Genomic DNA, 15,365 nt, shown 5'->3' with positions numbered 1-15,365 from the left:
TCATACTATGGCAGTGTTTTAATGGAAATTTTGCAGGTTTTGCTGTACACCCTGAAATCTTTTATTGCGCTGCAAAACTTCAATTGAATGAAAATACTTGGGAAATGAATTAGTTTTTTTTTTGACAACTACCCAACATTCATATATATATATATATATATATATATATATATATATATATATATATATATATATATATATATATATATATATATATATATATATGTGAGTTGTGGAAATTTAACAAATGATAAAAGGCCACTGGATAAGTGAATATTTATTGCCCTGTGATGCTGTCTAAGTAGTCATGATTGATTATGTGAAGTACATATTTTATTGAATGCATATTTGTGAAAGTGATAGATAAAAAAAAATTCTCTGCAGTTGGAGAGAAATGCTGTTGCATGGTAAGCAAGTCTATTCGAAGGATAGATGAATAATTACAATAAAAATCAATAAAAAATTAAAATTCCCAACTTCTTAAAGTTCTTGATTCAGTGAAAATTGCCTTATTGTGTTCAGTTGCTGATGTGTTTGGCACTAGTCTAGTTTAATTGTATAAAGTATTTTTTCTTGATACAATGTAAAAAGTTTTTTTTTCTTCCTTTAAACATTTTTCTTTATAATAAAATTTCTATTAGTTTCTGGCAAAATTTTTTGTCCCAAATAAAATCTAGCAAAATGTACAGTGCAATTAGCAACCTTAGTTCAAATATATGTTGAGTCTTACAACTTACTGCCTTATTTGACTCAGTTTAAGGAGAATAATTCCTGTTAACCTTTTTTAACTTACATGAATTCATAAATACCAATGTAAGGTAATAAAATTTTTTTTCAGTTTTGCGATTCTCTGTGAGTTTTTAAACTTATGAAATATTCATCAATACTCATGGAATGTAAACAACTTTGTTTGGTTCCAGGATGACAACTCATTGGTTCGTTATGTAAATGATACTAACCGAGACATCTATGCATTTGAAGTTATTGCTCCCTTGCATGTAAAGTCGAGGCCTAAGCCGGAAAAGAATGCTGCCAAAGAAGATGAACCAGAGGTAAGAATGTTTTTATATTGTCTTTACAATTGAAGTAAAATTTTAAGAGTGTAAAGGTTGGCTATAGGAATGTACAAAGTCCATTGTTTGATGCCTAAATTAGAGTAGAAATGTTTTATACTTCTGAAGGTGGAAGTCAAGTTTTTGTAACAGAGAAAAATGATAAATTATAAACAATATGGAGTGTAATGGTTTTGGGTCAAGGAGGTGATCGCCAACAACAGCACAGCAAGGGAATAAGCATGGGTAAAGGCCTCCACCCATCTGTTCTTTTGTAGTTTGTCCATTTAAGTGGTCCAGCACTTGTTGGTTCACTATTTATGAAAAAAAAATTTATGTCAATGATCTCTACATTTTCTCGAAATGGGAAATACAGTGAAATCCAATCTGTTTCACTTGAAACACAATAATCTTTTTAGAATAAAGCATTTTTGCAAAATAATGATTGAAAGAGCTCATATTTACATAGTTAAGCTATGTTATTCATCCATTTTGGTTGTTGATTATGGCCATGTAAACTGTATTTAAGTTCAGCATCATTACAAACAAATTTACTGGAGATTTCTTTTCAAATCAAGTTTTTTTTTGTCAAGTCGCAATGTGTGTTTTGTCATAGATGGACACAGCGATTAAGTTGCTAGTGTGTTGCATAATGGTATATCTCATATCTGTCATTACTATCAATTTTTAATTTTTTTAATGTCCATGGCAAAAGAGTGTGTGAGCATGTCTGTATGTACACCAGCCCCTCAAAGTAACGCTCTAATTTCTAATTCGTTCCAGGAAAATAGAGTGCTAATCAAAACAGCGCTAATCAAATACGTTTTTGCCATAAGAGTGCATGTTAATCATAATATTTGGTTCTCCAGCCACTGAAAAACGTTTGTTTACTATTCCTTATATGACATTTATTTCGTTTAAATGTACGTATTTACATACTGTTAACACATCTAAATACATATTTTCAAAACTACTGATTTACGTAACACAGGATAAAGTATGTAGTACTTATTAGGTTTAGTAATTGGTTTAAATTGAAATCGATTCTAAAAAAAGAGTAACTTCGTGTACGCACGACTAGGAGTCAGCGCAGCCTGTCATGCAAGATGTGAACTAGCCTCAAAAGCTTCCAGCATTTCCCACTAGAGCTGCTGCTGAGTTGCAAGACGGCGTAGTATGTATAAACATTAGCTAAACACACACGTAGGCGTCGGAAAATGTATTTACGAAATATTATTTACTGTGCAATTTTAATTAGGCTTTTAAAATATGCTATGGAAGCGAATAACTATTTCATAAAAAGATAATATCTTTTTTTTGATTCGTCATAATGTTTATGTTACACAAGTGCAGTCTTATTTTTTATTTGTTCCATTTTGTTTGTTACATTGTGCACGTTTGAAAATAAAATAAATTATGTGGACGAGAAAGAGCGCTACTTCGAATATATGACCGCTCTACTTCAAATCATGCCCTAATTAATTAGCGTCGTTACTTCAAAACAGCGCTAATCGAACAGCGTTACTTCGAGGGGCTGGTGTATATGTATTCAAAACTGATACCACAAGATTCCATGCTCTCATACCATGCTAGGATTGAAATACAAATTTGCCTTCAAGTTTGTTCTAAACTTTAAATAAACACTTTTTTAATTGATAAAACCTTTTACAAAGAATTACTAATATTAGTTATATGGTGACGAGCAGCTGGGCATGCAATGGGTTGCCAGCCACCAGGTGCCGGCGAGGTCCTTTGTGCACCTAGGGTGTGGCGGGGGCAGAAGTAATGTCGGTTCCCTTGATAAGCGCTGTAACTTTGTTATGCAAGGCTCAGTTGCTTGTTCTTACATTTTGTCACAAACTGAACTGGCATAAAATTAGGGGAAAAGGAAAAGAAAGTTGGTTGTGGTTGATTTAAAAATACCATTATAGATAAAAATTGGTCTATTGGGTTTTTATGTTTTTAAGTCTTTGTAATTTCATTTGTTGTATTTGTAACTTACTTTTTGTATATTGTATAATCTTTTTTTATATATAAAATTAATTGTTCAATATATGTGTGCAAAATTATGCACAAATACTAATTGCTAATTGGAGCTTGGCCACTTCATGTGTTTTCAATAATCCACTTGAACAACTAAACTAAATACATATTTAGTAATTCACTAAAACAATAAAACAAAAGAATAAAGTATCCAATAACATACTAAACACCATTATTTATTTATACAAAATGTGCTATTGGGCTAGCTTGAGTGTGTTTGTGGCAGTGTTCCCAACAGGCTCTGTCTATGAGGAGAGGCAATCACCATGACAATTGGATCACAGAGTATCAGCTACATAATTAAAAAATGCAGTATTGTAGCATTGCCTCAGTAGCACTATATCAATATTCGTTTTTTTTACAATTGAGTGACCCACCCCTGTGATAGCATTGATTTACGTATGTAAAGAAGTTTCACTTGATGGAAGCAGTGGACAAAAGTATCCCAGTCCCAGCCTTACAGCAGCACCAACCTGCGTGCTGTGTTCAGGAGGAGAGCGCTGCGACTGGGGAGGAGTTCGGCAGCCGCGAGAGCCTGCCGGGGTCTGTGGACTGCGCAAAGGACGATGCCCTCGACCAGCCGTTCGTGGGCGATGAGCGTGGGGACGGCTGGCGCAGCTGTGCCATCTGTCTGGAGGTCATCGACACGGACCTGCGCAGACACCCCTCGTGCAACTGCTTTCTGTGCAGCTCCTGCATAGACGTGAGTGGTTGGCTGCTCAATTCCTTTAGACCACTACCTCTCTGTCTTAACATCCACAATTTCCTCTATCCTATCTGTGAGTGTACCAATATTCAAATTCCCTAAACCCTAAACGTGGCTTGGGTTGTCTTCCACGTTATCCAGCTGGCATATCTTTTTATTACTCGAGTAGATTTTAATTTTGGTCACAGACTTACTAGGCTTTTCGTGTATACATCAGGCTGGTGGGGCTGCCACCTATAGGCCGTCAGGTGAGCGTGTGGTAGCAGCCATTAAAGATGCCTCATCCATGCCTGCTGCTATCTGAACGTGAGCCTTGTAGTAGATGTCATTCATCTTCAGCCTTCAAGCCAATAATGTGGGAGCTGCTACCTTTCCCACCATGCTCAGTTTACAGTAGCATTTCCTCCTCCGCCTAAATTCATTGGACATTGCTTGGAGTCAGGTTATTTTCTGTTGTCCGAGAGACTGCGTTGAGTTGTTAGCTGTTTTGTCTACTCCTTTCCCTGTCTACTCCTTTCCCGTTGTGGGTAACCCCAGCCTGACATTATGTCTTCATGATATTCAATATTATAATCAGTTAAAGCACTCACTGTCGTACTACACAAATAAATTTTGTATCGTTCTTGCTTCAGTAACTATTTCAATCAATATTCTCGCTTCATATTTAATAAATTATATAACTTACTATGCATCTGATACTGAATCCATTCTTACTCTTTATTTGTCCTTAGTTAGAAGTAAACTCGAATATTGCTCAGTTATCTGGAACAGTATTAACACCACCGACAGTGACAAAATTGAATCCATACAAAATAAATTTTTCAAAATAATTAGTTCTAGACACCATCAATTACCCAAATTAGAATCTCTTTCAAATCGTCGCATCCATCTGGATGCCCTGTTTGTGTTTAAGTGCTATAGTTCAAAAATTAATTGCTTATACTTACTTGATAACTCTGGTATTCGAGTCCCGCAGTTCAAAAGCCGCCTTCGATCCCTATTATGTTCCTTACACAATAATAATGATTTAATTTACAGACTTATCTCAAATTTCAATAAATATGAAAATTTTATTAAAAACTTCAAATTTTAATTTTTATGATTACCCTAATATTCTGAGTAATTTTATAATCCTGTTTATTCTTCCAATTTTAGATCAATTAGTTAAAATTATCTCAGTTGCTGTTTTGTTTTGTTTTGTTTGTTATTGTGTCGTCCTTTATTTTCCTGTGTAGGTTGTATTTATTCGCTTGTATGTGTCGTCTTTTATTATCCTGTTTATGTTGTATTTATTCGTTTGTATGTGTCGTGTTTGTATTACTTGTTCTGTGCACACCTCTAAAGCTTCGGCTGTTGGTGTGCATGTCACAAATTTTAATAAATAATAATAAATAAATAATTTATGTCCATTTTGCATTTTAACTTCAATATTAACTTGACGGATACTATTATAAAATACCAATATATGGATCGTTTTACATGCTTTACTTAACTTGACAAATAGTGAAAATGTTCTGGAAACTTTCTCCTCTGTAACAGTTTATTCTAAATTGCATAGCACAATAATTTTGACAAAAGTTGTAATTTGAAATCTTCTCAGTAAAAGTTATGTCTTAGAATAATAAATAATTTCCAATAATCACGTGACTGTGTGTTACGATTCGTTATATGAAATAAAAAGATTTTCTTTTTCATTCAAGAGTTTTATTGCCCGAAAGACGAACCAACCGCATCCAAAACTACATATTTTTTGAGAACCCGCTGAACGCGCCTTCCTGGTGCAGCGATCGACAGACGACTGGTGAGATCATGGCACTGTGTCCTTCACGCAGGGAGGAGAAGTCACATGACCTCACCGACCAATCACACACCCGCTTCATTCACACTACACATCACAAGCCAATAGGAATACGCTACATACATTGAAAACAGTTTTCTATACACAGAGCCAGGGACTTTACATTCTCATTCTCTCTCCCACACCATGAGACAGCAGTTATCACTCAGTTCCCACGACCAGTGGGGAATCCCAGCTTTTGTCTCTGTTACCGGGGAATCACTGTTTCGTTCTCCCTCGTACTTACAGACCATTGTTCTAGAACTTTATGTAACAGCAATCATAATACAAATTACTTTACAAAATTAAACTTATTTAGAAAAACCTGAAAAAGTAGGCCAAAACAGGAAAAAAAATCCAGTACAATGGCTTATTTTGGAATAATTACATAAAAAAAATAATAATGATTTAAAATGTCTGTAAAAATACATCGTACATTCTTAAAACACACAGCACGTGCAAATATCCACCCTTAAATACATAAAAATTGTAAAATATTCTTATTGAGACTTTTTAAGAAATGTTTACATTCATGAAAATAGTTTAAAAGAAAAATATTTAGCTAGGAGGGCAGGGGTCTTGCAACATTACATATGGTACAGTGAATTAAAATAAAAGTCTGTCAGTACCCTTACACTGTGACCAGTCAGTTGGAGATTCTTGGTATGGATATATGTTTGTAGCCTGGTTGAAGATTAAATCTTAAGCTAGGTATGTAAGGTTGTTACTGTAACCAGTACAACTGTTTACAGTTATATATTATTATTTTTATTATGATTGTAATGTTAATTGTATATTCCATGAGGGAATATTATGTATTTAATTGTTTTGATTGTAAAGAGAACAACCAAGGCATAACAAATATGACACATCTTATTACCATAGACGACACACTTTAACTTCAGGGTCTTCTAAGAATTATTCCTTGGAAGCTTTATTCATTTGGTCTTAGTTCGATTCTTTTACACTCCAACATCCACGTTTTTATTTCACTATGCAGCTTATTCTGTTTGCTGATATCGATGGCTCCTTGGTTGCTAGGGAGGCCAGTAAATAGATATTAGGAAGAAGAAGGGGGACGCCATCGCCATCTTGCGGAAAGAAGACGTTTCTCGGGCTGGGGCAAACCAAAGCCTTGGTTGCCGCCCGAGAAATAGAAGATTTCGCGTCATCCGCGATCGTGACTTGCTTAGCATTCTCCTCTCTACGAGTTGAGAGAATTGTATCTGGATTAAATAAATCCTAGATAGGGAGTATCGGCGACTTCGAGTGCCAACTTCCGCGTCGGTCCCGTTTTCGTCTCGTAGTGGTTCCAGACATCTGAGGGCAGCGCCAGCTGAGATTCGACCACGAAGATTGGTGAGACCAATCCAGAATTAGACCAGACTTTACAGGACGAGAGGGATGTCGAGTCTTCAGCTGATACCCGGCGACCTCAGCACCTCTGTAGTTCGCTAATTACAGCATTACAGCATCCAGAGTTCCAGTGTAGCAGCAGACCACCTGGAGGTCCTGTGAAGAGAGCCTCAAGCCTCCGACGACGGATAGCTAGACCCGGCAAGACATTCAACGTGTACTAGTGACGTCATTTGCATCTAATTTCCGACACCTAGATTTGACACCTTGGTTGTTTCTCAATTAATCTCATTTTAAACGTAACTTCACACCAATATTTAAGAACCATTAAAATCATATGTTTTTCAATTATTATTATTTCATTTATATGCAAATTTCCACTATTCACGTAACACCACTAAATTTCCTTTTTATAATTACTCTCCATACAGTAACCCAGGGCAGTGACGTGCTAGCTGGACTATCAGTCTGGGCAGAACATCCAGCAGTAGCGGTCCTGGTATTTACTGCAACGAGGGTAGACGCCAAGAACCCCATGAGAACACATCAATACAATAGCAAGGAGGTTTATTGCAGTGGCTACCACAAACTAGGAGCCTGTAGTAGCAAGCAGATTGTTGTTTCAGTGTCGCCACAACTAGGGGCCAACAGTTTTATTTCAGTGGCGCCCAACGTGGGGCCTGTAGTAGCAAGCATTGAGTTGTTTCAGTGGCGAGCCAACTTAGGGGCTTCGACGAGTGTCGACACACACTGGACAAGCTACAAAAGTGAAATTGTGTAGTTTGCTGTAGCATAGCATACTAGTACGTCGGAACCACAACAAGATGGCCGACGAAGGTATGTATTTCCTGAGGCACAAAAAGACCAGCTCTGACAAGGAGGAAACATCAGTCGAGGGCCAGAAAGAAATGCTAGGCTGTGTTGAAAGTGAAAACAAAGAGGATACACCCACACTAAGCGTTGAGGCAGGTCAAGAAATTAGCTTTGCTACCGAACCCGCGCGCATAGAGGAAAGTAACGCTTCCGAACCAGTTGTGCAGGTAGCTAAAGAAAACGCGAATAATATTTCCATGGAGGATTTAATGCGAGCATTGAATGTGGTTACTATACAAATTCATACTGCGTTAGAATCCCAGCGTATAGAAGTAACCGAACAAATGTCTAGCGAAATGACAAGGCAGAGGTCAGAAGCAGCAGAACAAAACAGGTTACAGTCCGAAAGACTAACGAACGAAATGGCTAAGCAGATTGATACTGCGTTAGCATCTCAACGTATGGAAGTTACAGATTTGTTACGTACCGAAGCGGCGGAACAGGCAAAAACATTATCCGACGAGATGGCTAGGCAAATTAATAATGTGTTAGAATGCCAGCGTATCGAAGCGGCGGAACAGTCTAAAAATTTGTCTGAAGAGCTAGTGCGACAACACTTTGAATTGATAGACAAAGTAGAAGCTAAAATTGGTGACGTAACCAGACAAATAGCGACACAAATTCGCGACACGCAGGAGGAAGTTCATAACATTCGCGAAACGGTAATGAACAGATTTGAGGAAATTGATGCGCAAGTAACCGAGTTACAACAACACGTAATCAACACGGAAACTACGTGCATAGAGGTCGCAAAACGTGCTGCAGAGGAACAGTTCAACAGTTACGTTCAACTTAGCGAAACACAATTCGCTAACGTAAACACCGCGCTACAACGACATGAAGCGACTAGTGCAGACGACATTCGAACCGTGAATAGAAAATTGATCCAGCTCGAGAACTGCGTGCAGCATTTATCATTGTCTGGAGCGGCAGCGCATACACAGATAAACGTTGACACTACAAGCGCGTCTGCGGCGGAAACGATGACGTCAGCGCAGCGAGACCCGTCCGCGTCGTCACACCAGGCTACGCCTACTTACCGTTCACAAGACGTGATTACCAACACTGCAACCGGACAACAAGTAATATTAGTGGATACAGCAGCCTTAAACCACCCTGCTAGGCATTGGTCAGAGGAAATGCCTGTATTTTCCTCAAAATCCACGGAAAATCCACGTAAATTTATAAAATTATTCGAAGAATACGCGGAGAGATTCAATCTTTCGTACACAGAAAAATTGCGATGTTTGAACAACTGTTTGAAAAGTACCGCATATTATTGGTGGGAAGTTAACCAAACTTCCATATCATCATTTGGACAGTTTAAAGCAGCTTTCCTACAACAACACTGGAGTTTGAAAATTCAGGGGAATTTACGCGCTCAGTTACACGGAGAAAAGTATGATCCTAAGAAAAACAAGACACTCGAGGCTCATTTAAGCGACATGTTCGAGCGTACCCGCTATCTAGACGTCATGAGCGACGATGAATTCGTGGCAATGATTTTAGGCCAACTTCCGATGCGCTACCAATTACATCTGACAGGTAGAAGCTTTGACGGTATAGCAGATTTCCGGGAACAGCTACTCGCATTTGACAGGCTCGACCGGCAGAATAGAAATAGCCAGCGAGAGGAATCTGAAAAATCACCAGTGAACAGACAACCACCGCTGTATCAGCCTTGGAATCAGCGGCGTAATGAAAATTACCCGGACAATAACCAACGTAAACAGCCGCACGTGAACAGTCTAATTTGGGGCAAGAATAAGCCGGCCCATAGACGAAACACTTGGTATTCAGGCCGTGACAACAACGATGTTTACCATAGAGGTTCGAAGTCACGCGAGTTTGAACGCTCAAAACACAACCGCTCGTGGCGTAACAGCGAGGAACGCGGAGAATACAGACGCGGAGGAAGTACTTATGATTCAACGCCTAGGCGAGAAGGTAGGGGCGAACAGTCTAGAACCCCGCCTACCTCACCGAGACGGCCACCCAGGTCGCCGCGCTATAAGGACGACAGACATTCGCCCAAATATTCGAGTAAGAACTACGACAACTCGAAACATTATTACGAAAATCGAGGAGAGGCGAAGTCATCCGGTAGTCCGCGGAACCGACAGCCACACAAACCAAACTCCCCTAGCAAGTTATCGGTTAACCAACTGAGAAGTGAAGCCGCCGGTAATGAAGCTATTCAATTCTCACAAAATACATTCCAGAATCAACCTTCATCTTCATCACAGTACTCAGAGTATTTTGCGAGACAAGAACCCGTCAACCCTATCACCTACTATGCAAATCCACAAGGCATAGAACCGATACATGCTAAGTCTACGTCCAGTACCGTGACGTTTAACGCCGGTAATCGACATGATTAACACCCCATGAGATTATTACTGCGGAACGATCAGAGGCGTTACCGATTACCATATTACCCGACCACGATAAGAACACGAAAGAACCAGAATCGATAAGCGAAGATATGAGGGAACAAATAGAGAAATTTGTTACAGCTCGTCTACATCTAGCTGCAGAACGTCGAAGTAAGCTACAGAAGCCGAAACGAATAACGAAGTTAAATATAGGAGACCTAGTGCTTAAACGAACTAATCCTGTTAGTGACATGTGGAAACAGGTGACGAAGAAGTTGTTTTTATTATACGAAGGGCCATTTCAAGTTTGTGAACGAATAAATGAGAACTGTTACACTCTCAAGGAAACTGACAGTGACAAGGTCATCGGAAGATTTAATCTAACACAGCTAAGGCTTTATAAGCAACCTAAGTCTTAGATACGCTGATCTATAACGTATATTTAAGAGATGATGTTTGGTCAAGTCATCAGTGACATTCGACATGAAGTAGATTTATTGTTTGGCTATAATTAATGTTTATCCCAACAGTAAGGGAACAATATGTTGCATCGCTAAAACAAGCACGCATGCTTGAGGCTAATTTAGTGTCCACTGTGTCGGAGTACCAGTGAGGACATTTCTGTGCGTAGAGCACTTATCGACGATTTGTTTTTGTCCACTGAGCATGTAGGCCAGTGCGGACATTTGTCGCGGATATGCGATTTTCGTCGTCGATGTTTGTCACACCTATAGGTGGTGTGAATTTTTATTAGCCAGTGTGTAAGATTTGAGCCATGCCACATAATTATTTTATCTTTGAAATTATTGAAGGATTTGATATCTACTGTATGTCTACGTCATGGAAGATTTGAATATCATGAAGATAACTCGTTAAGATCCAGTAGCGTTCGTCGAGAGGCGTCATCTAAGAGAGAAGAGCCAGCTGTTAGTCAGGCGAAACACGTCACTGTCACATACACTATTATTAATACCTGAGATTCTTTTGAGAGATAGTTCACGTTACCGTTCGACCTTCAACTTACTTACATATCTGAACACCGTTCTGTCACTATTGCACATACACATACACTACTTCGTTTCATTTCTCCTAGCTTCGACATTCATATTATTTTCTATTTAGGAATTGTTCCTACTCTACACGCTAAGCTAAACAAAGAGATAGTATTTCATTACTCTTGTTATAAATATATGAATCTGATGAGATTTCATTTAATTGAATTTGTCATTTGGCACATGCTTATTACCAAAGAAAAAACTTGCCTTATGAGCTAATTTTGAGAATCATTACACTCAACCATTAGTATTGAGCTTGTAATAAAGACATTTCAATACTATTATAAACAATTTTGCCTAAGCAGAGAACAACCATTTATTTAAAATATTTTTGTCAGACAAACTAAAGAAAGTGAACACAAGTGAGTGCATTTTCGTCGACAACGAGAAAGTGTTCGAGAACACGAGTGTGTATACGTGATAACTACGTAATGTTTTATTTGTGATTCATAACTTCGTGCATTATCTGAACTGAAAACATTGTCAGATATTTTGTCAACGATCTACAAATTTGTCAATAACATTTCTACGTACTTGTGTCTATTGTACATGTTTATTCTCAGCTACAATATTTTGGTAATCTTTATCTACCAAAAGAAAACAAAAACACTTAGTCACTTTATTCAGGACTAGATACTGATGATATGTGATATTGTGTATATATAATATGAGAATTTGATTTGTTTTAAATAATTAATTGATGTTGATTGAAAAGATAACAACATGTTACCTATTAGTCTAAAACAAGGGATACGTTTAATTTTATTATCTTGAATATTATGTTAATAATTATTACTTTTATGATATGATGAATGTAACGTCATGAAACTTATCTCACACAGACTCTGATAGACATTCAACGAACAGAAGTGAGAAATTTATGAATTGTTATTCAAGAAAAACATAGTCATGTTAACTCAATGTATATTTAGAAAGTTTATTTTGATTTTTCTGGAAGAAAAGATCACAACAAACATTGAAGCGGCTCTGTAACCAGTACAAATGTTTACAGTTATATATTATTATTTTTATTATGATTGTAATGTTAATTGTATATTCCATGAGGGAATATTATGTATTTAATTGTTTTGATTGTAAAGAGAACAACCAAGGCATAACAAATATGACACATCTTATTACCATAGACGACACACTTTAACTTCAGGGTCTTCTAAGAATTATTCCTTGGAAGCTTTATTCATTTGGTCTTAGTTCGATTCTTTTACACTCCAACATCCACGTTTTTATTTCACTATGCAGCTTATTCTGTTTGCTGATATCGATGGCTCCTTGGTTGCTAGGGAGGCCAGTAAATAGATATTAGGAAGAAGAAGGGGGACGCCATCGCCATCTTGCGGAAAGAAGACGTTTCTCGGGCTGGGGCAAACCAAAGCCTTGGTTGCCGCCCGAGAAATAGAAGATTTCGCGTCATCCGCGATCGTGACTTGCTTAGCATTCTCCTCTCTACGAGTTGAGAGAATTGTATCTGGATTAAATAAATCCTAGATAGGGAGTATCGGCGACTTCGAGTGCCAACTTCCGCGTCGGTCCCGTTTTCGTCTCGTAGTGGTTCCAGACATCTGAGGGCAGCGCCAGCTGAGATTCGACCACGAAGATTGGTGAGACCAATCCAGAATTAGACCAGACTTTACAGGACGAGAGGGATGTCGAGTCTTCAGCTGATACCCGGCGACCTCAGCACCTCTGTAGTTCGCTAATTACAGCATTACAGCATCCAGAGTTCCAGTGTAGCAGCAGACCACCTGGAGGTCCTGTGAAGAGAGCCTCAAGCCTCCGACGACGGATAGCTAGACCCGGCAAGACATTCAACGTGTACTAGTGACGTCATTTGCATCTAATTTCCGACACCTAGATTTGACACCTTGGTTGTTTCTCAATTAATCTCATTTTAAACGTAACTTCACACCAATATTTAAGAACCATTAAAATCATATGTTTTTCAATTATTATTATTTCATTTATATGCAAATTTCCACTATTCACGTAACACCACTAAATTTCCTTTTTATAATTACTCTCCATACAGTAACCCAGGGCAGTGACGTGCTAGCTGGACTATCAGTCTGGGCAGAACATCCAGCAGTAGCGGTCCTGGTATTTACTGCAACGAGGGTAGACGCCAAGAACCCCATGAGAACACATCAATACAATAGCAAGGAGGTTTATTGCAGTGGCTACCACAAACTAGGAGCCTGTAGTAGCAAGCAGATTGTTGTTTCAGTGTCGCCACAACTAGGGGCCAACAGTTTTATTTCATTACTTATCATAAAAAAATGAAAGGATGCAGGTCTGGTTGTATTGCTGAGAATGCTGTAACCCTGCGTGTGTTCTTGTGCGTCAGGGTTGCAAGCAGCTGTGGTCACGTGCTCCGGCCTCTCTGAACAGTTATCAGTGATGCGATTGTTGCAGACGTCGTGTCACCACAGTGGGGGCGACACCTTGCAGTGCCCCATGTGCCGGGAGATGGTGCGCCCTGGGGTGGACTTGGTGCCAGTGGACACAGTGGGCAAGGCGAAGCCTCGAGTCAGGTACGCTCACACGTCCTCAGCAGCAGGCTTCTGCCTCAGATACTGTGTTCCTATGTACTGTAGTTTGATTGCCATGTTCCCGCTAAATTTTTTTGGTAATAGTACCAAGGCTAGTTAACATTACAAACAAGTAGTACAGCTAATTTTTTTCAGGCAAATATTTAATATTCTCCTTTTTGACTAGAGAAAAATAAAGTCATTCCCGTTTAAGAAAACCCTGCATTATAAATTTTCCCACATAGTAAATTCTTATTTCCCACTCCCTTGAATTTTACTATATGGCCATGTGTATATTCCTCTTGCTTATAACGCAGAGGTGCCAAACATTGTCTAAGCCATCAGTATTGGGTGTTCAAAAAAATTAGTAGTTTTTCAAAAGTTTCATTATTGATACAAAAAAAATTACATTTTGCAACTTTAAAGTCTATAATTTACAATGCTTATAATGCTAAAATGCTTATAACGTAAAATACTTCCTTTTAATTTCAACTCATGCTTCCATAGATAAACTTAATCCAGATGTGTTTAGCATTGGCTCTAACTTTCCTCTCATAAACACAGCGATGTCTTGCACATTACAGTAACCTGTTTTCCTTTCAATAAATTACAAATAAATTTATTAGGACTACAAGTAATTTTAAATGAACTTAATGTTCTTTGATAAAGAGTATTTACATTAAAATATTCAGAGAAAAACATTATTGAAACTACATAAAATGCAGGCTTACAAGTTACCAGAGTGGTATGTTGTTCTCTAAATGAAAACTAGTTGTGCATTTCTCATTGAGTTAGCAGTCTCAGATTTAAAAAAAAAAAAAAATGGTTTAATGGTTTATTAGAGAACTTTCTTTGTAAACTGTATTGGTGTTTATTGCTATTTACATAGTGCCGGCAGTCATCGTTCCTGTCATGTTGAAAACTAAAATTACACTTACATAATTCACAATAGGCATAATGCTCAGACAAACTCTGACTTTTGAGGCTTACCCACAAATGCGAATATTCTTGACGGCTAGGGTTGTGTGAAGCTTTGGAAAGTCGAAGTCGAATCGAAGACTGATTTTCTTCGTCTTCGGGAAAACTAAAAAATTTCGAAGAATTCCAGGTTTTTTTTCCTTAAACCAGAATACATTAAAAGCAGGATTTAATGCCATTGTTTATGGCCATAAATAAAATCAGCGGTGCTTGGCTAGCTGGGTTTTTACCACATAGAGAACCAGTCACGTCGTTAGAAATGGGTTAGAACTGTCAGCACGATTTTCAGTGCGGCGACCGGATGCTCGACCCTCACTATTCTTATAAAAATAGTAGGGCTGTACGAGATACTGAAATTCAGAAAAGATTTCAAGATTTATATAAATTTTTCTCATCTCAGACTGGAAAAATATTCCTGAAATTTTGGGGATATTTTTTAGCATTATTAATGTTGAGGGTTTTTAATTTCCACTTCATTTGGTAATGAAAAATAATACAGAAAAAGACTGATTTAACATAATTGGTCAGATGTAAACTGTAAACA

The 15,365-nt window shown here is 38.0% G+C and overlaps 1 protein-coding gene across 7 annotated transcripts in view; it reads left to right on the top strand.

Annotated features, from left to right (window-relative positions):
- The window catches only part of LOC134542986 (uncharacterized), a 57,077-nt gene that overhangs the window by 16,479 nt on the left and 25,233 nt on the right, over positions 1-15,365 (top strand). For all 7 annotated transcript variants that reach the window (XM_063387636.1, XM_063387633.1, XM_063387634.1 and 4 more), the window contains exons 9-11: positions 921-1,052; positions 3,586-3,798; positions 13,728-13,846. In XM_063387636.1, coding sequence (XP_063243706.1) covers positions 921-1,052; positions 3,586-3,798; positions 13,728-13,846 — 464 coding nt within the window. The remainder of the gene's footprint in view (positions 1-920; positions 1,053-3,585; positions 3,799-13,727; positions 13,847-15,365) is intronic.

This window comes from Bacillus rossius (genome assembly GCF_032445375.1).
Source record: "Bacillus rossius redtenbacheri isolate Brsri chromosome 9 unlocalized genomic scaffold, Brsri_v3 Brsri_v3_scf9_2, whole genome shotgun sequence".
NCBI classification, from domain to species: Eukaryota; Metazoa; Arthropoda; class Insecta; order Phasmatodea; family Bacillidae; genus Bacillus; species Bacillus rossius.
Note: the sequence above shows the minus strand (reverse complement) of the source record. Positions and strands in the feature narration are given on the sequence as shown.